Genomic DNA, 21,180 nt, shown 5'->3' on the forward strand with positions numbered 1-21,180 from the left:
TGTTAAACTTACTATATATGATTATCCATTCATCTTTTTTACCAAACGGATACAAAAACGAAGACCCTATTTTAGTCAATTATAATTAAATTTGTGCATTAATTGACAGATGGCGGGAAATAATGACATACGTGTACTAGATATTGACCTCTAGAATATGAGTGCAGCAAAGAGAGACTTTGGTTCATTTCATTCATCAAATGTCCAGGAACTTCTTGATATACAAGATGTAAGTATATTTTACAGCTTAATCTACTGATATAAAATTGTCAATGTAAAATTTCTTTATATAAAAACTTTTACTGACATTACTGTTCAACAGTCAACAGTTTTCAAGTACATTATGTATCTCTCTGAAAATTATTTATCACATGATATTGAACTGTTGAAGTACCCTACTGGATGTAGATATCTGCTTAAAGATTATTTTTGCTTCTTATATTCTTCTTCACAATTAGTTAATGGTGTATTTACAAATAGCAATTTGTATGAAATTATGCTAAATAATAAAATACGGCCAATTCACTTATATTCATGCATGATGGGCATGAAATTTCGTGGTTTTATCAAAACGGGCATTTTCTTGGGTTCCTGAATTTTTGGATTTTCAAATTCTTGTAAAAAAAATTAAAATAAATAACCTAATGCAAAGTAATCTTATACTTAATCGCTGCGCATTTTACTTACGGCATGCACATATCTTTACGTATCACACAGCGCTTGTTAATAAATTTAATCCTTGCCTCTGGTCATTCATTACACAAAATTCGGCGGAAAAGCACCGATGCATGTTTGTCATAAGTTAGAATAGACAAGTTGTATCTAAGTGATCATCGATCAGCATTCAATAAAATATTACCTCTAAGCTAAATACTATACTCAATTACCATGTCATGACTAGCATGATTCTTAACTTCATATCAACATAGTTTCAGGTAAATCATACCAGGGATTCATTTAACATTTTCTTTTTGTTTTATATGGACATTTTAAACACTGTGTATTGAACTTTTTGTATAAACTTTGCTTTCAGGATGAATATGTTCCTCCAGAATTGCCGTTTAGATGTGAGCTGTTTGAAACTTACAAGTCAAATCCACCAATATTTGGGAAAGAAATAAAACAAAAGCATTTTCTTTTAGAGGTACATTATTAAATATTAATTTGGTAAAAAAATAGCATTTAGAAATTAACATGTAAGTAGAACATTGGTGTAAATTATTTATTTTATTAACAAATGATTTCATGCCAACAGTGGAACTCCCTGTGGAATTATATTGAATTATATATTTATACATCAAATACATGTATTATAAGTCTTATATATACAAATGTACTACATATCTCAGAATTATTCTACTTTGAAACTACAATATCAGAGCAGAGATATTTGACGTGTAGCATCACCTTACGATCCACTACAAAGTTTTATAAGCCGTGCCTATAAAGTTAGCTCATTAAATGCAGCGTGGCTTTCTAAATTTATTTAGGCTTTCATAGGAAACATAACCTACTAACCCTACTTAACCCTCTTGTGTGAAATTACATTATCCAGAGCTAAGATATGAAGCATGTAGCATTTGCATGTAGCATTGCCTAAATTGGACCTTTACAAATTTAGACCGCAGGGATTAAATAATATCCCTGGGGTATAAAATGGTCAGCCCTGATGTCACTTTTATTACATAAAACTGTTTAAAAATCTATTCAGATACTACAATGCCTCAACCTTCAAATTTAAATTCACTTCTAGAAAACCACCTGTCCTAGATCTTGAGTATTTCAATATGTATGAAAAATGCCTCTGGGGGCAAAAATGACACTCTTCAAGGTTACCCAATTATCTACTTATCTGCAACAACAATATTAAGACCTTTCCTAGCAATAGATTTTAGGTGAACGATGTAGTGCCATTATGGCTTTCTTGTTTTTTCTTGCTTTTTCCACATCTTGTTCAAATAGAAAATAAAATGCACTATTGACACGTTTCATTCATATGATGTGATCCTTAATTGATGTGGTTATTGAAGTGAGCTTGAAGTATACTCACAAGAGCTAGCTGTTGCATTTTTTTTTCAGGACTGTGTCTTTTTAAATCATGGAGCATTTGGTGGGGTGTTGAAAGATGCTCTAGACATTGCTCAGGTATTTCATACACCTTTCATTACAAATAACATTGCTCAGTTATATGATATAACTTATTATTATAATAACATTGCTCAGTTATATGGGACAACTTGTTGTTATAATAACATTGCTCAGTTATATGATACAACTTGTTATTATAATAACATTGCTCAGTTATATGATACAACTTGTTGTTATAATAACATTGCTAGTTATGGTACAACTTGTTGTTATAATAACATTGCTCAGTTATATGGGACAACTTGTTGTTATAATAACATTGCTCAGTTATATGATACAACTTGTTATTATAATAACATTGCTCAGTTATATGGGACAACTTGTTGTTATAATAACATTGCTCGGTTATATGGTACAACTTGTTATTATAATAACATTGCTCAGTTATATGATATAACTTATTATTATAATAATATTGCTCAGTTATATGATACAACTTGTTATTATAATAACATTGCTCAGTTATATGATACAACTTGTTATTATAATAACATTGCTCAGTTATATGATATAACTTATTATTATAATAATATTGCTCAGTTATATGATACAACTTGTTATTATAATAACATTGCTCATTTATATGATACAACTTGTTATTATAATAACATTGCTCAGTTATATGATACAACTTGTTATTATAATAACATTGCTCAGTTATATGATACAACTTATTATTATAATAATATTGCTCAGTTATATGATACAACTTGTTATTATAATAACATTGCTCAGTTATATGATACAACTTGTTATTATAATAATATTGCTCAGTTATATGATACAACTTGTTATTATAATAACATTGCTCAGTTATATGATACAACTTGTTATTATAATAACATTGCTCAGTTATATGATACAACTTGTTGTTATAATAACATTGCTCGGTTATATGATACAACTTGTTATTATAATAATGTTGCTCAGTTATATGATACAACTTGTTATTATAATAATATTGCTCAGTTATATGATACAACTTGTTGTTATAATAACAATGCTCAGTTATATGATACAACTTGTTGTTATAATAACATTGCTCAGTTATATGATACAACTTGTTGTTATAATAACATTGCTCAGTTATATGATACAACTTGTTATTATAATAACATTGCTCAGTTATATGATACAACTTGTTTTTAAGATAACATTACCCAGGTATATTGGACAACTTGTTATAAATTGTTAAAATAACATTACTAAGATATATTTGTGGCCCATGGCTGTGGGCTCTAATGCTGCCAGGATCGTTGGACTCTTTCATGTAAGAAAGCTTTCCAGATAGCTTATTGAATGTTGGTGGTCCTACTCAGGTGCCTGTTCATGCCTGGAAAAAATGCAGTGAGGGGCATGTGAGGCCTTCTTCCACCAGTAAAGCTAGAAAATCGCAATATGACCTCTACTGTGTAGATGTGTCATAAAACCAAGCAATTAAAAAAAAAAATTTTTTTAGTAAATTATACAATTTATTATTAAAATAACATTACTCAGCCATGTTTCAACCTGTTATAAACATTAAAATTACATTGCTTCAATATAATATTCAACTTGTTATTGAAATTATATTGCTCTGGTTTATTATTTATTTGGGTCGTCAGACCAAACAAATAATGGTAGCGAAATTTCAGACTCTGATGCTGTTAATTGTAAATGCCGAAAGTAGTCCGCTTTTTTGAAGCGGTTACTTCCCTTTATGTACACTAAAGCCGAAAAATTCAGGGGAGATCACTGCGTAAAGATGGTCAAATGACAGGCGCATTAATTATCAAGCAAAATAGTTCCCGAATGGTCGAAGATTTCTAATATTGTTTCATTCTTTATAGATATACATGCTTTGCTTATAGTAAGCTCCATGATTATTTACATCTGTGTTAAAGTCGAAATAATAAGGGTTACAAACCCTAATTTAGAATAATATGGTTTTCTTCAGGCCATTTACATATAACTGCACCGTGGCCGAGGGGTTTGCGCGCTCGCATGGGAAGCGAGAGGTCTCCAGTTCTAATCCCAGTGAAGGCGACATATTTTTTTTCAAATTGTTTAAGTCAAATAAATATTGAATTGAATATCAGTGTTGCAATTAGTCTTATAGCCAGTTAACTACAATTAAAACGCTGGAAAGCATTAGTGGCACTATACAAAAACAAATTGGTTTATAATCTCACAACCTTCACCTTTCTGACTTTCTGAGACCCAAACAAATTCAGCGCCTTCTGTGCTTTGATTGTATTATAGTATACACTGTTATGTTTCAGAAATACCAGATATGGACAGAAAGACAACCACTAAGATTTTATGACAGGGAGCTATTGCCTCGACTTGTCCATGTTACAAGAAGGATTGCTAAATTTATAAGTATGTTTCACTGATTTATCACAAAAAACTTGATAGCTGAGGATTGCGAGGACAGAAAACCAATAATTGCTGGAACTGAAAGTGATAAACCTTTGCCACCAGTGAGCTTTAAGGGGAGTGGTGGCCTAGTGGTTAAGGTGTCTGCCTCTAAGCCCAGGGACCATGGGTTCGAGCCCTTATAAATCGGATCACGACCATGTTTCATTATATGAACCAGTACTGGTTGGTTCCAGGAAGCTGACCTGCCTTAATGTTTGTGCAGTCTTACAAGACTCTATACTAATGTAAGTTCAGTATTTGTATTTTAATACTGAAATCTCTTAAACTTGAAAACAAGTCCATTATGGAAACTCTGCAGGTCAGTTTCCATGTTGTCTCAGGTAATGCATGACTTGTAGGAAAGAAGTGTTTACATAGACAAACAGTTTCTATATTATCTTATTATTTCATGTGGTAGTGTTGGTTTAAATTCTTACAAGTCTAAATTTTACCAAATATTTTCCAGATTGCAATGCTAAGGATATTGTACTGGTGGAGAATGCTACTACTGCATTAAACACAGTTATACAGAACATACCTCTAAAACAGGGAGATAATGTCTTCATCTTAAATGTTACATATGGTAAGATTTTTGTAATAGAAAATAACTGGATATATTAATGTATATAATTTAATGAAATGTTTTGAATAGCTCAAATAAGGTCAAAAATTACTATGTTGTTCAAACTTTTTCTTGACCATTAGAAAAATTTGATGTAAAACTGCATCCAGCAATGATTTCAGTCTTTTATGTTGGTTGGTATAAAAGATTTCTATTTTGTTCATTCTATCCTACTCACCCCTGACTTAGACAATGTGGTGAGACTTTGTGGAGGTTTGGTGTTCCATTTCATATCTCATTAACTACAGCATTGAATGTATTCATTATTGAGACTAAATACATGCATACATTACAGGATTATTTTTGCATTGGCACTATCCAGGACTCGTAATTCTTACATGGCTTTTGACAAACATGGACTAAGATGTTTTAATGTTTCTATATTATTGTATTAATTATGATAGGGGCAGTAAAGAAAATGTTGCGTTGGAGATGTGAGCAGACAGGGGCTCAACTACAGGAGGTGGAAGTGGATTTTCCCATTAAAGATAAACAGCAGGTTATAAACTACCTGTAACATTCATTCCATATTAAATAATTCTTCATCTTTCACTGAACAATTATAAAGATGTGATGTTCCATTTTTTGAAGACCCAAAATCTTTGTAAAACACAGCTTTATAGCCAATGAAAGTCTATATAGAAAACAATGATTCACACTTAAATGACTAAGTCTTTACTCATTGTGAAAATCTGTAAGAAAATCTACTTTATATATTGTGAAGATTAAAGAATGTTTAATTTTTAGTATTGGTCTAATTGTCATTACCAAGACTTCTGGCATACAATTGGAAAATTTGTAATACTGGCAGTAAATTGAACTTAACAAATGGAAATGACTACATTGTGATCAACCAGTTAATATTGACCCTTGAACTTATTATTGTGATGTGTAATTCAATATCATGTAATATGTATGTTTTACAGTTGATAGATTATGTAGATAAGAATTTAAAGGAAGGATCAAGTCTGGCAGTGTTTGATCATATACCTAGTAATACACCATTCATCATGCCTCTTACAGAAATTATCACCATATGTAAATCCAGGTAAATATATACAGATTTAGTTCATAAATACATGTGGGCAATACGAATAAATAATGATAATCAGACTTAATAATTTAACATATAAATATCAAAATATGTTCAGGGTGTCTGTGGCAGAGTGGTTAAGGTCAGTAAGTTGGAGCTTCTCAAGTGTCTTTGGATTTTTCAGGTGAGAAATAAAGCACAGAGGGCACCAGAGGTCTTCCTCCACCAGTAAAGCTGGAAAGTTGCCATGTGACCTCTACTATGTTGGTGTAACATAAAATATATATAAAAAAATCAAAATATATTCAGTAACATAATAGTACTATACACAAAGAATGGGGCAGATTCCTTTCTGAAGGAATAATTTATCTCATTCTGATATTTTGACCATTTGTTAAGCTAGGAATTACTTTTTATCTGTGCTTATTTAACAAGAATAATTGTTGGGAGATATCTTCCCAAGAGGCATTTGATTTGGATATATTATCCATGTTTATACATTATACATGGATAGAAAAAAATCTTATTTTAGACTAAAAATAAAATGTATTGTAAAACATTGTAATCAATATTTGATAATAACTTTATAATTTCAGGAATGTACCAGTATTGATAGATGGTGCACATGGCCTGGGTTCTCTCCCTCTAAATATTACCTCCCTTGATCCAGATTATTACATTACAAATGCTCATAAATGGTTTTGTTCACCAAAAGGGACAGCACTCATGTATGTCAGAAAAGAGTTGCAGACCTTGACAAGACCATTGATTATTTCCCATGGTTTTGGTTCTGGATTTAATTCAGAGTTTATTTGGGCAGGTATGCTATTTCTTGGCTCTACTTAGATTATTGTCATAGAGCTATGTCATCAATGTCTATTCCTGATTCCATAATGACTTCTTCTAATTAAGTGTTCAGGTTGATGTCTTTAAAACTTGACTGAGCATATTTTCAAAGTGTTAAACAACATTAATAATGTTGTGCTTTTTAAAAAAAAAAAAAATCCATTTCTAAATGTATATTAAAAAGTGAAGTATAAAAACACATAAAGGAGTTAACTAGGGCTACCATAATTTAACCGTGACAAGCATATTCTGTCAATCATTCTATGATGAACATGTTCTTTCAATCATACTGGTCGGAGAGATAACTCCGACACATAGATAACTCTGACACTTGATAAATATTTTTGTTATAACTTTAAACAAGCATATAGTCACCTAGTAGTATAGGAGCAGGACAGAATGTGATGATCTTTTGAAAGTTGGTAAATTTTTTAATAATTTTCAAATAACCCAAACTTTTTTGTTGGCAGAAACTGCTTCAAAACGTTCTTTTTACTAAATTACAATAAGGTAGTTAGAAATGTATTGACCACAGGCCACTGACTTGGGAAAGATTTTCGAAAAATTGTTCTTATTTCAACAAAAAAAATAAAAAAATATGTAAGATGTAAAAATATATTATTGATGCTGATTTTCCTGTCTTTTTTAACATTAAAAAATTAAGTGTCGACTTTATCTACTGTTGTGGGGTTAGAAGACCATGTTTTGTATACTCAAGACCTTAAAGATGTACTAGTTTCCATTTTCATATGTAATTCTTGTAGTGTAATGCAAGGTCTTTGAACTGAACTTTGTTTAGGTGGTTCAACATTTAAAATGTACAGGAAGATAATTAAGATATTGCAAAAAATATGTGATTTAGTGTCGGAGTTATCTCCCCAAACAGTACTGTTAAAAGCATATTCTGTCAGTCATACTGTGTGGAGCATACTCTATCGATCACACTGTGATCACAAGCATGTTCTGTCAATCATAAAGTAACAAAAGTATAATGATAACTATACTGTGATATGTGTACTGTGACAAGTTTAATAAAACAAGTTTATTATGACCAATCTTGAATTATGTTTGTAGGTTTACATGACTACAGTCCATTTCTAGCTCTACACACAGTTCTAGATTTTTGGGAAGGTTTAGGCCAGGACAGAGCTCACCAGTATATGCATGGCTTGTGTAAGCAAGCAGGTAATAGAAATCTCTATGCCATATATAAAGAATAAAATGTTATCTAAATCTATTTTGGTGAATATTTACATTTTCTGGAGAAAAACAACAGTTAGATGGAGGACATGATGAATTATAATTGAGAAAACAGTTTAAGGTCTTCAATTAAAGAACATAATTATATAAGAACTTAGATCTTGAAGAATGACTTGTAACAGACTGTGTATTGTAATTAGTCCATATCATTTTACATTAAAAGTTCATAATTGATTTTTTACCAAACATTTTAACTGTAACAATCAGCTGGTAGCAACAGATTATACTCCTAGAACAAGTGCAGACAAAGATCAGCTGTCCCCTTCAGGCTTTATTTCTTGTTAACTACAGGTAGTATGTTACAGTGATTTTTTTTACTGTATTGAGAAGATGCCTTAGCCACTTGATTTTGGGAAAAATCATCACTAAAATGCTAATTTGGGAAGAAAAAAGCAGGTTTAAGTTCAGATTTTGGGGGAAAACTGCATGATTTAAAAGAAAATTTCAATTGGGTAGCGACCTTTTATCAGAGTCTGTTATATAAGCAGGAAAATCTCTGTGTTATATGAAGGTATATTTGTTCACTACAGGTAGAATGCTATGTGATGGTTTTTTTGTTGTTAACTACAGGTAGAATGTTATTTGAAGGTTGGAACACAGAGATGGCAGCTCCTGAGGACATGTTTGGTAAAATTTAAACTTTATATACTGACATTTGATCAATTTAATGTTGATATTTACTGAAATATCAAATGAAGTCAAAGAAATGCAGAAGTACTAACACAAGATTTAATATTTTAGTATAATTTTTTTAATACATAAGTAAAGAAATACAGACTCAAAAGTTTGATTGATTGCTACTCTAACTATAAAATTACTAATACAGTAAACTTCACTTATAGCGAACACGGTTATAGCGAACTTCCGGTTATAAGGAACAATTTATTTTGGCCCGAATTTTGCCCTTCTTTATTTAATATCATAATATACGTTTATAGCGAACATGGTTATAAGGTATTATCACTTATAAGGAACTCAATTCTAGTCCCAATTTAGTTAAAAGTACAGAAAATTACACTTTTATAATGACCTACAAAGTATCGGCTATCCGTAAATAGATCCTCCATTTTCAACTTTCTTTTTTTTTATTGGCACTCGGCCAAATATACCGTTTATTGTTGTATATACTTCAAGACATCTATTAAAATGAATTTGTATAGCAGAACCTTAAAGCATAATCCATTAAAAACAACAAAGGACGCTTGATTGAAATGAAAAGAAATCTATATCTTTCATTAGTAAAAGTTACCCTTCAAATATAATAGAAGATATTTAATATAAAAGGAAGGAAAAAGCGAAAATCTTGTTTATTCTTAAATATGGAATGAAAACGAAAAACGAGTTGAGAAACAAAATATGATATTTTATGAGAAATTGAGAAAGGAAGTAAAATTAAAACTGAAATAGCAAAGGATTTTCAAATTCCAAAAAGTACACTCTCGGGTAAAATAGGAAATAAATTTTTCTTAATCAAATGCTCTTCAAAATGGCTGACGATGGTAAACAATCAGTTCATTATATGTAAATCTGTTCGCTATAAAAACTCCTGATACAAGGAACTAATTCGCTATATGCTTACAAGGAACTCCGGATATAAGGAACAGATTTTGAATGTCCCGACGAGTTCGTTATAAGCAGAGTTTACTGTAGTCTTTCAGGTAAGACTTTAAAAAAATCTTTTTTCTCTTTTTCTAAGATTAATTCAATTAATAAGTTATTACTGTTTATAGGAAGTATGTGTTTGGTGAGGTTGCCAGATGGTTTACAGAAGATATCAGATCATATGGATTATTCTGCGGCAGAAACTATACAAAATACATTATACCATGATTATAACATAGAGGTAACTAAATATTAAAGCTACATTTTATAATTTTATTAAAGCAGTAAAAGCTACATTTTGTGATATAAAAGTAATAAAATTGGTTTCATATTGACTCCCATTTTTATTTTGGTATTCAGAAAACCAAAATGAGTTTATAACTGTAAATGCCAGCAGCCTGATTGTTAGTTTTGCCCTGCACAAAAAAAGAGTTTGAAAAATTGCAAAATTATTCCTTTTGAGAGTTAGTTTTTATGCACTGCACTTCTCTGTAATAAGAACTATACATTTATGAAGTTGTTATTTGGTATCTTCATTTCTTCTAGAGTCATTCCATGGAGAAAAAGTAGGTATGAACAAGAGCTGTCGGTAGGACAGCACGCTCGACTATTCTAAGTGCTTGATAGTAAAAGAGCCTTGATAATGTTAAATTTTTTAAGTTCTCAAAAGGGCTATTTTTTTTATAAATTCATTTTATAGGCCTTAGAGAGAGTCTAATTATACAGTATTGGCTTGACTATTCGAGGTAATGTCACAAGGGTGTTTTATTGAGTATAATAATACTAATTACCTATGAATACATAAATTTGACAGAAAAGGTACAAAGGCTTGTTATTAAGATGTTTTATCAAGTAAATCACTGCTTTATTATTATGAATGCATAAAATTGTCCCAAAAAAGGCACAAACCCTTCAGTAGTTATTGAGATAACAGCTTACCATGAATTTCTAAGTTGAAAAAGGGGAGAAAAATCAGCCTAAATGCAAGATAGAATTATGGATCTTTGTCAGTGACCTACAATTATGACCCTAAATGCATATGTGAAGTTTTAAATAAATATCTTTAATAGTTATTGAGATATGTAAAACTTGCATGTAAACATTAACCAAGAGACTAAGTAGAAAAGGGGATATGAATCAGCCTTAATGCAAGATAGAGTTATGGAACTTGGTCAGTGACATACAATTATGACCCTAAGTGCATGTGTAAAGTTTCAAGTAAATATCTTTGAAGACCTTTAACCAAAATTTCTAAGTTAAAAAGGGGCATTATTCTGTCAATATTGTAGGCAGAGTTCTCCAACTTGTCAATTTGATGTACCTTGTTACTATAAATAAGTATTGTAAGTTTCAATTGAATATCTCAAGCAATAATTGAGATATTTGACTTTACAAAAAACTTTAACCAAAATTTCTAAGTTAAAAAGGGGCATAATTCTGTCAATATTGTAGGCAGAGTTATCCAACTTGTCAATCTGATGTACCTTGTTACTATAAATAAGTATTGTAAGTTTCAATTGAATATCTCAAGTAATAATTGAGATATTTGACTTTACAAAAAACTTTAACCAACGCAGACGCCGACGCCGGGGCGACTACAATAGCTCTCATATTCTTCGAATAGTCGAGCTAAAAATTCAAAGGGCAATTACTCAATTATGATTTTTTGGCACTATAATTCTAAATAAGATCTAATCGCATTATATAAGTTTTAGGTATCTTAATAAAATAGATAAAAGTTTAATACTTCAGTAAATTGTGACAGATGGACACAATACAGATTGAAACGTCATTTAAATGGAATATGGGACCATTTCTTTTGTTATATATTCTTTCATTTAATAGAAGGATGTGGTCCCTCATTCTACTATTACTGAATGAGGTCTATTGTCCTCTTTTCTTTTGTTTACAGTTAGATGGCCACCTATTAAAAAATATAGACTGGATGAACATATGTATATACCAACGTTTAGTGTTTATGGGCTTTTTCCCTTATGTTGTATATTTTTCCACATAAATGAATAAAAATTTACACTAAAACTATCAGTTTATGTGGTTTCCTTCCTTGTTTACGAAGATTATGGATGGAATGAATCATTGGATGTTTGCCCACATACGGGCGGACAAAGCTAAACCTATTTCTATGCCCTTTAGGTGGAGGATGGCATAATTATACCCTCAAAAACGAAGTTTTGGGGGTATATAGGAGTCACCTGGTGGTCGGTTGGATGGTCGGTCGCTTGGTCGGTCCGTTGCATTTTCCTTGTCCGAAGCATAACTTAAAGACTAATGGTTGGAATTCAATATAACTACATATAATGGTCAAGCACATTGAGAGGAAGTGCAGTGCACAAGAACCATAACTCTATCTTGACTAATTACAGAGTTATTGCCCTTTAAGTTACTTTTCTTTGTCCGGGGCATACAATGGTCAAGCACATTGAGAGGAAGTGCAGTGCATAAGAACCATAACTCTATCTAAAGTAATTACAGAGTTATTGCCCTTTGTTACTTTTCCATTACTTTCTTTTGTCCGGACCATAACTTGAAGACTAATTGTTGGAATTTATTATAACTTCATACAATGGTCAAGCACATTGAGAGGAAGTGCAGTGCACAAGAACCATAACTACATCTTGACTTATAATAGAGTTACTGCCCTTTGTTACTTTTCCTTGTCCAGAGCATGACTTGAAAACTACTGGTTGGAATTCAAAACAACTTCATACAATGGTCAAGCGCAATAACGGGATGTGCAGTGCATAAGAGCCATAACTCCATCTTGACAAATTACAGAGTTATTGCCCTTTGTTACTTTTCCATTGCTTTTTTTTGTCCGGAGCATAACTTGAAGACTAATGGTTGGAATTCAATAAAACTTCATACAATGGTCAAGCACATTGAGAAGAAGTGCAGTGCACAAGAACCATAACTCTATCTTGACTAATTACAGAGTTATTGCCCTTTGTTACTTTTCCTTGTCCAAAGCATGACTTGAAAACTACTGTTTCGAATTCAATACAACTTCATACAGTTGTCAAGGACATTAAAAGGAAGTGCAGTGCACAAGAGCCATAACTCCATTTTGACAAAATACAGAGTTACTGCCCTTTGATACTTTTCCTTGTCTGGAGCATAACTTAAAACGTACTGGTTAAAATTCAAAACAAATTCATACAATGGTCAAGCACAAAAAGAGGAAGTGCAGTGCACAAGAACTATAACTCCATCTTCAGTATTTATAGAGTTATTGCCCTTTGTTCCTTCTCTTTGTCTTTCTCGACTTATTACAGAGTAATTCAATAAAACTTCATCAATGGCCAACCACATTGAAAGGAAATGCAACATACAAGAACCAAAACTATCTTTAATTGCCCAAAACCATAACTCTTTATTATCCCCCGCCGAAAAGGCGGCGGGGGAAATAGAAATAGTCTCCGTCCGACCTTCTGTCCGTCCGTCCTTCCGTCCGACATTTTTGTCCGGAGCATATCTCTAAAAGTATTTGAGTTATCAACTTGAAACTTCATAGGTGGATAGACCTCATTGAGGAGGAGTGCAGTGCACAAGAATGATAACTCTACCTTGTATGATTTTTGAGTTATTGCCCTTTGTTATTTTTCAAAATTGATTTTTGTCCAGAGCATAACTCCAAAAGCCTATGAGATATCAACATGAAACTTCATAGGTGCATAGATCTCACTCAGGAGGTGTGCAGTGCACAAGAATGATAACTCTACCTTTCATAATTTTTGAGTTATTGCCCTTTGTTATTTTTCATACTTAATTTTTCACCTGAGTGGAGCATAACTCAAAAAGTGTTTGAGATATCAACATGAAATGTCATAGGTGGATAGATCTTATTGAGGAGGAATGTTGTGCGCAAGAATGATAACTCTTCCCTATACAATTTTTGAGTTATTGCCCTTTGTTCTTTTTCATGCTATTTTGTCCAGAGCTTATCTCAAAAAGTATTTGAGGAATCAACTTGAAACTTCAAAGGTGGATGGATCTCATTGAGGAGGAGGGCAGTGCTTAAGAATGATAACTCTACCCTGCATTATTTTTGAGTTATTGCCCTTAGTTATTTTTCAAAATTAATTTTTGTCCAGAGCATAACTCAAAAAGCCTTTGAGATATCAAAATGAAACTTCATAGGTGCATAGATCTCACTTAGGAGGTGTGCACTGCACAAGAATGATAACTCTACCTTTTATAATTTTTGAGTTATTGCCCTTTGTTATTTTTCATACATAATTTTTCACCCGAGTGGAGCATAACTCAAAAGTGTTTGAGATGTCAACATGAAATGTCATGGGTGGATAGATTTTATTGAGGAGGAATGCTGTGCAAAAGAATGATAACTCTTCCCTGTACAATTTTTTAGTTATTGCCCTTTGTTCTTTTTCATACTATTTTGTCGGGAGCTTATCTCAAAAAGTATTTGAGGTATCAACTTGAAACTTCATAGGTGGATGGATCTCATTGAGAAAGAGTGCAGTGCACAAGAACGATAACTCTACCCTGCATAATTGTTTAGTTATTGCCCTTTTTTTATTTTTCAAAATTAATTTTTGTCCAAAGCATAACTCAAAAGGCCTTTGAGATATCATTATGAAACATCATAGGTGCATAGATCTAACTCAGGAGGTGTGCAGTGCACAAGAATGATAACTCTACCTTTTATAATTTTTGAGTTATTGCCCTTTGTTATTTTTCATACTTAATTTTTCAATTCAATTTTTTTCTCAAAAAGTATTTGAGGTATCAACTTGAAACTTCATAGATGGATAGATTTTACTGAGGAGGGATGCAGCACACAAGAATGATAACCTACCCTGCATTATTGCCCTTTGTTATTTTCAGCCATCAGTATTCACATAGGTTTCAAATCTGTAATCACTATAGCCATCAGTTTTCTTTACCAAAAGACCTCTTAAAATGGAATTATTCTGCTCTACTACATATACATTCTTCCAATGAGCAAACACATTTGGCGGGGGATGGCATGGCTCTTGTTTCAATTCTTTTACAAGGTATTCTGTTACTAGTTACATCCTCATTTCCGAAGCAGTCTTATGGGGGTATCAATCACATTTAGTGATAGTTCTAGTTTATTGAGATTTAGGTGGAGGATGGCATAATTTATTGAGGTTTAGTTGGGGGATGGCATAATTTATTGAGATTTAGGTGGAGGATGGCATAATTTATTGAGGTTAAGGTGGAGGATGACATAATTTATTGAGATTTAGGTGGAGGATGGTATAATTTATTGAGATTTAAGTGGAGGATAGCATAATTTATTGAGATTTAGGTGGGGGATGGCATAATTTATTGAGATTTAGGTGGAGGATAGCATAATTTATTGAGATTTAGGTGGAGGGTAGCATAATTTATTGAGATTTAGGTGGAAGATGGCATAATTTATTGAGATTTAGGTGGAGGATGGCATAATTTATTGAGGTTTAGGTGGAGGATGGCATAATTTATTGAGGTTTAGGTGGAAGATGACATAATTTATTGAGATTTAGGTGGGGGATGGCATAATTTATTGAGATTTAGGTGGAGGATAGCATAATTTATTGAGATTTAGGTGGGGATGGCATAATTTATTGAGATTTAGGTGGAGGATAGCATAATTTATTGAGATTTAGGTGGAAGATGGCATAATTTATTGAGATTTAGGTGGAGGATGGCATAATTTATTGAGGTTTAGGTGGAGGATGACATAATTTATTGAGATTTAGGTGGAGGATGGCATAATTTATTGAGATTTAGGTGGAAGATAGCATAATGTATTAAGGTTTAGGTGGAGGATGACATAATTTATTGAGATTTAGGTGGAGGATGGTATTATTTATTGAGATTTAGGTGGAAGATGGCATAATTTATTGAGATTTAGGTGGAAGATGGCATAATTTATTGAGATTTAGGTAGTGGATGGCATAATTTATTGAGATTTAGGTGGAGGATGGCATAATTTATTGAGATTTAGGTGGAGGATGGCATAATTTATTGAGATTTAGGTGGAGGATAGCATAATTTATTGAGATTTAGGTGGAGGATGGCATAATTTATTGAGGTTTAGGTGGAGGATGGCATAATTTATTGAGGTTAAGGTGGAGGATGACATAATTTATTGAGAGAAACATAGACATAATGACATTATCCTCTATTTATTTTCAGGTACCAGTGAAATGTGTACAACAGAGGTTATATGTTAGAATATCTGCTCATATTTATAATGAAATGTCTGAATACAAGACATTGAGAGATGCTGTACTGGATATTGAACAATCTTATAAAGAAGAAACTTGTCAGAATAAATGATATTTTGTGAAAAAAGATCGATACATTGTTTTCAATTATCTGTTACCATAAGCTTCCTCAGATATTAATTCTTTTTTGTAAATTTGTCATATTTTGGTTCATTATATTTTTCTCCATGATGTCAGACAAAGCAAGGGTCACAGTGCAAACACTAACATATTTCTAGCCAGTGTTAGAGATATACCATATACATGCATATTCCATAAACTACATGTGTCTGAAAATTAATGTTTGACCCCAAAAATAACCTTTGATAATAAAATTTTTTAGATACCAAATGATAAATATTTGTGCCTAGTTATTTTAAAGTTCTGGACTTGACACTAAAAAGACTCCATTTTTGACTATCATGCTGCTTTATAGAAGTCAGTCTGGCTGTAAGGTATTTACGATTTTCTTTTGATACAAAATGAGCTTGTTCTGACTTGAGGTGAGTCAAACTTATTTACAAATCTTTACCGTAAATACCGGTATTGAGTAAGGTCTACATAGCAGTTACACTTTTATTGGCCCAAAAAACAAAAACGAAAAAAACCCCAAAAAACAACGAACATTTGAACATACCTTGACAGAAAAATGTGGACTCTGACCAACGCTTTTTAAATAGTTTTCAGGAAGATATATATTTTTGTATTTAAATTCATTTCTAAGGCATTCAAAAATGGGTAGATATTGCCGTGTGGAGGCTATATGTGAAGTACTTATGTAGTTTCCCCAAAATTATAAACTTGAATCATGTTGGCACCAATGAAAATAAGAAGGCAAGAAGCAAATTATGGTATACAGGTAAATTTAGAGATGCAATGACATTTCAGGACTGTTTTTCAACTCACTACAGCACTGCTAAAGTGCTAAGAGGTGAGCATTTGCTATCACTGTGCGTCTGTCCAGTGTTGTTAATGGCTTGAAACATTTTCTTAAAACAACATCGTCTATATCCAGAGGCCAATATTGTTAAATGTACCTGGCTTGAAGCTCTTTAAAAATTGTTCAAAGAAATCCATTCCTTGCAGAGTTCTTGTTGCCAAGGCAACGAAAAGTAAAATCTACTTCTTTAAAATCTTAAGAGCTATTATTGAGCTTAGATATTTGACATAAAAATCATCTGGTGGATGTCTACCAAGTTTGCTTGGAAATCCCAGGGGGTCATAGATCTTTCTTATCTGTATTTTGTACAAACTTAGAAAATCTTTTCTAAAAGCATACAGGCTAAATCTTCAATTATTGACATGAAACATTGTCTAGTGGCCCTGTACCAAGTTTGTTCAACTTATAGCCCTGAGGTCTAAATTTTGTGGAATTTCCCTTATATACATGTATTTATATAATAAAACTAAACAAAAAAACTTCTCTAAAAAACCATGAAGGCTCAAGCTTAGATATTTGGCATGAACCATTGTTTAGTGGCCCTTAACAAAATTTATTAAAATTATAGCCCTAGTTTCAAAATTGGCCATACTCTTTGGGGTCGTGGATATTCCTTATATGTAGTCTTCTGGTAAAAAACTTATTTAAATCATAAGAGCCACCTAGCCTAAATTTCTGGCCTGAAACTTTGTCTAGTTGACCTCTACCCACATTTGTTCAAATTTTATTTCATGCCTTTTGAGTGTATAACTTATTCATCCATGAAAATCATGTTTGATAATTTTACAGTGAAATTTATCAAAATATAATTACACTTCCTTCCACATGCTGAACAGCTCTTGAAGATATTTGGGCATATTTAAGTATCCTACGAGCAATAACTGTAATGCATGGTGTACAAGCATGCAATGACAGTCATCAGCCAGAAAGATAAGCAAATAAACCAGCATTCATAAGAAAGCCTTTTAAAAAAATTCCATATTTTCCAAATTGTCTTTCCTTAGCAACCACTGACTTTCCTGACCATCTGTTTTACTCCAATTGATATCCATATTGACCAATGACCTTCCTTAGCAATCAATTAATTCCATAACAACCATCTTCTTTCCATAGCAACCATTGATTTTCCATAACAACAGCAACCAGTGACTTGAATAACAATCATTGGCATATAGTTATTGGTGACTTCCATAGCAACCATTAACTTTCCATCCCAACCATTGATAACTGTAGCAAACATTCACTTCCATAGCAGCAATTGGTTATCCATAGCTGAAATCCATACCCTATCATTGACTTTCTATAGTAACCAATGATTTCACTAGCATCCATTGACTTTCAAAGCAACCATTGGCATTCCATAACCATTGATTTTCCATAGCAACCAAATTACTTTTCCACAACAAGTGATTTCCATAACAGTCATTGTCTGCCATAGAAATCATTGATATTTCCATAACAATCGGTGTCTTCCATAGCAGCCATTTACTTTCATATCAACCAGTAAGTTCCATAGCAGCCAGTGAGTTCCATAGCAAGGAGAGACTTTCCACAACAAACAGTGCTTCAGTTGGAACCATTGACTTTCCTAGAGGATATAGTGTCTTCCATAGCAATCATTTTCAATCCAGAGCAACCAGTGACTTTCCATTGCAACCATTGACTTTCATTAGCAACCACTGATTCATAGCAACCATGAACCATGTGACTTCCATAGCAAGAGGTAAATTGAGTAGCAACTTGTGACTTCCATTTAAAGAAGAGAAATGATTCTTTAGCAACCAGGAACTTCTATAGCAACCATTGACTTTTATAAGTAATCAGTGACTTTCACAAGAACCATGGACTTTCCATAGCAACCAGTGATTTTCTGTTGCAACCAATGGCTTTCCTAAACACAGAGAGCATTGCTTTTTTTACATAGCAACCAGTGACTTCAAAAGTATTTATTGATTTGTCTTAGCAACAGCAACCTGTTACTAGTTTTTACATGTGCTTATATGATTCATATATAAACTTTGTGATATCAGTTTACCATAAAGACTATATTTGCGTACAATATTAATTGTTTGTTGTCATTAGAAGAGACCAGGAAGCAGAGTAGGTGATAATCTATTTGCAAAATGAATAAGGGAGGGCCGATTACGTCTTGGACAAAATTTGATGCAGATTAAATCTTATTTTAATAACCAAAATTGACTTTTAGCAGAGGGCCCCAGCCCCCCTTTTCTGGCATTTAAAATTGAAAAGAAATAAGAAGATCCATGAAATCCTAAAATTTTATAAAGAATTTTTTTATTCTTGTTACAAGATAAATTTTCAGGTTAAAAAACAAACCCAATTAAAACTGATAAAAACAAAGATAACTGGAATAAATTAATAAAAAATTAAATTCGGGAATAAAAGGGCAGGTTTTAACCCCCAATTTTAAAACAAACTATTTTAGAAAAAGGGACATGTAAAATTTTAAATAAAAAGTATATACATTAAAATGACTATATTTAAAACTTTACACCCACTACTTAAAAATTATCCCTCTTGTGTCATTCTGGATGACAAAACATGATATGGTGATTAAATTAAACAAATAAATGAATTAGATGAAACAAGAATATGGATTACACCAATGAATGTACACTCACATAAATTTCAGTTCTAAATAATGACGTGAAAAAAACCCAACTACAATTACTATCCTCAGACATTTATGTTACTGCTACCAAAGGGTAGATGAACATTCAAATTAAATTTCACATGTCTTTATATCAATCAATAAATGAACTCTCCAGAAAGCATGATGAAAGATTGTTATTATATATGACTGAAGGAATATATGCTTTATCTAAAAATATGGTATGGATAAAAAGGTAAGCTGAATGAACATTAATATGAAAAGCAAATGAATTTGATGAAGTTTTCTCAAAGACGGTGTGTTATGCTTATATATAATAATAGGAAGCATGTTTAAGCACATAATAATAATACACATATTAATGCATGACCATTTTATATTCATATATTGAAAATCGACATAAATACACCTGTAGTAAAGACACATAAAACTACAACAAGGATAAACACCTAACTAACTAGATAACTGACCTACCAACAAACCAACCATTACAATTATATCAAAGTAATTATTACAGTCACCATAAACATTGGTGCTATACAACTGCAATACAATAATCATCATACAATAAAAAATATGCTCAAAATTATGATATAACAAAACTTTTCAGACATCATTTTCAAACATAAATACACACATAATTTTTTTGAATTTTTTTTTTTATTTTTTGAATTTTTTTTGTTTACTGTTTTTATTTTTTCGAATTTTTTTTATTTTTTATTATTATAATTATTTTTTTTATTTTTTTTTTTTTTTTTTTTTTCCCTAATAAAATATATTTCTTTTTTTACTTCTCTTTTTTCTATTTTTTGTTTTTTTTTGTTCTTTTTGTTTTTTATTTTTAGTGTGTTTTTTTTATTTAGATCTTTTTATTCTTTTTTTCCCTAATGAAATGGATATCAATGACTGTCTACTATTTCTTTTGCAAATGACTAAAAATAAACTATTTCTGTACATGACCTATTTGATCTATGTATGACAAAACTTTTCAAATCATCAACATTGTTTAATGACAAGAGTATCGTTATGAAACAAGCATAACTTGTTAAATGAGAATTATACAAATAAAAAATGACTTCTGACTATTTCAACTTAAAACATTGATGATAAATGACATAATATTATTATAAAACACCAATAAACAAGAACTGTCATAAGGACAGCTCACTCAACTATTCTCAGTGCTTGATAGTGCAACAAAATCCTGGATACTGTAGGAATTAACATGGAAGAAAAACAATGTCTGACATAGTTATGAGTCTTGGATACTGACCAAAGAATTTAGTATTTTCACTTACTTCCGTGCATTATTTCAGGCACGAACGGGCACCTGAGTAGAACCACTGACGTTCCATAAGCTAGCTGGATAGCTTCCTCACATGAAAGAATCCAAAGTCCCTGTCGGGATTTGAACCCACAGCGGTGAGGGGCAAGTGGTTT

General features: G+C 31.9%; 1 protein-coding gene across 1 annotated transcript; it reads left to right on the forward strand.

The window, feature by feature from the left end:
• Nucleotides 1-6: 6 nt before the first annotated feature.
• Nucleotides 7-16,260, forward strand: LOC132712792 (uncharacterized). Its single transcript, XM_060695229.1, has 12 exons — nt 7-229; nt 1,034-1,144; nt 2,080-2,145; nt 4,410-4,509; nt 5,015-5,131; nt 5,575-5,669; nt 6,097-6,218; nt 6,800-7,023; nt 8,124-8,234; nt 8,880-8,936; nt 10,040-10,152; nt 16,098-16,260. The coding sequence occupies exons 1-12, from the start codon at nt 158-160 to the stop codon at nt 16,239-16,241; spliced, it is 1,332 nt and encodes a 443-aa protein (XP_060551212.1). The 5' UTR covers nt 7-157; the 3' UTR covers nt 16,242-16,260.
• Nucleotides 16,261-21,180: the final 4,920 nt, after the last annotated feature.

The sequence above is a fragment of the Ruditapes philippinarum genome, unplaced genomic scaffold (genome assembly GCF_026571515.1).
Source record: "Ruditapes philippinarum isolate M1 unplaced genomic scaffold, ASM2657151v2 ctg1170_1_1_1_1, whole genome shotgun sequence".
Lineage (NCBI taxonomy): Eukaryota > Metazoa > Mollusca > Bivalvia > Venerida > Veneridae > Ruditapes > Ruditapes philippinarum.

Bases quoted from the DNA above. Each gene is read 5' to 3' on its own strand.
- LOC132712792 (XM_060695229.1), top strand. From the start codon at position 158: ATGAGTGCAGCAAAGAGAGACTTTGGTTCATTTCATTCATCAAATGTC. The intron at 2,146-4,409 runs GTATTTCATACA...GTTATGTTTCAG, and splicing joins ATGCTCTAGACATTGCTCAG to AAATACCAGATATGGACAGA. The intron at 10,153-16,097 runs GTAACTAAATAT...ATTTATTTTCAG, and splicing joins ACCATGATTATAACATAGAG to GTACCAGTGAAATGTGTACA.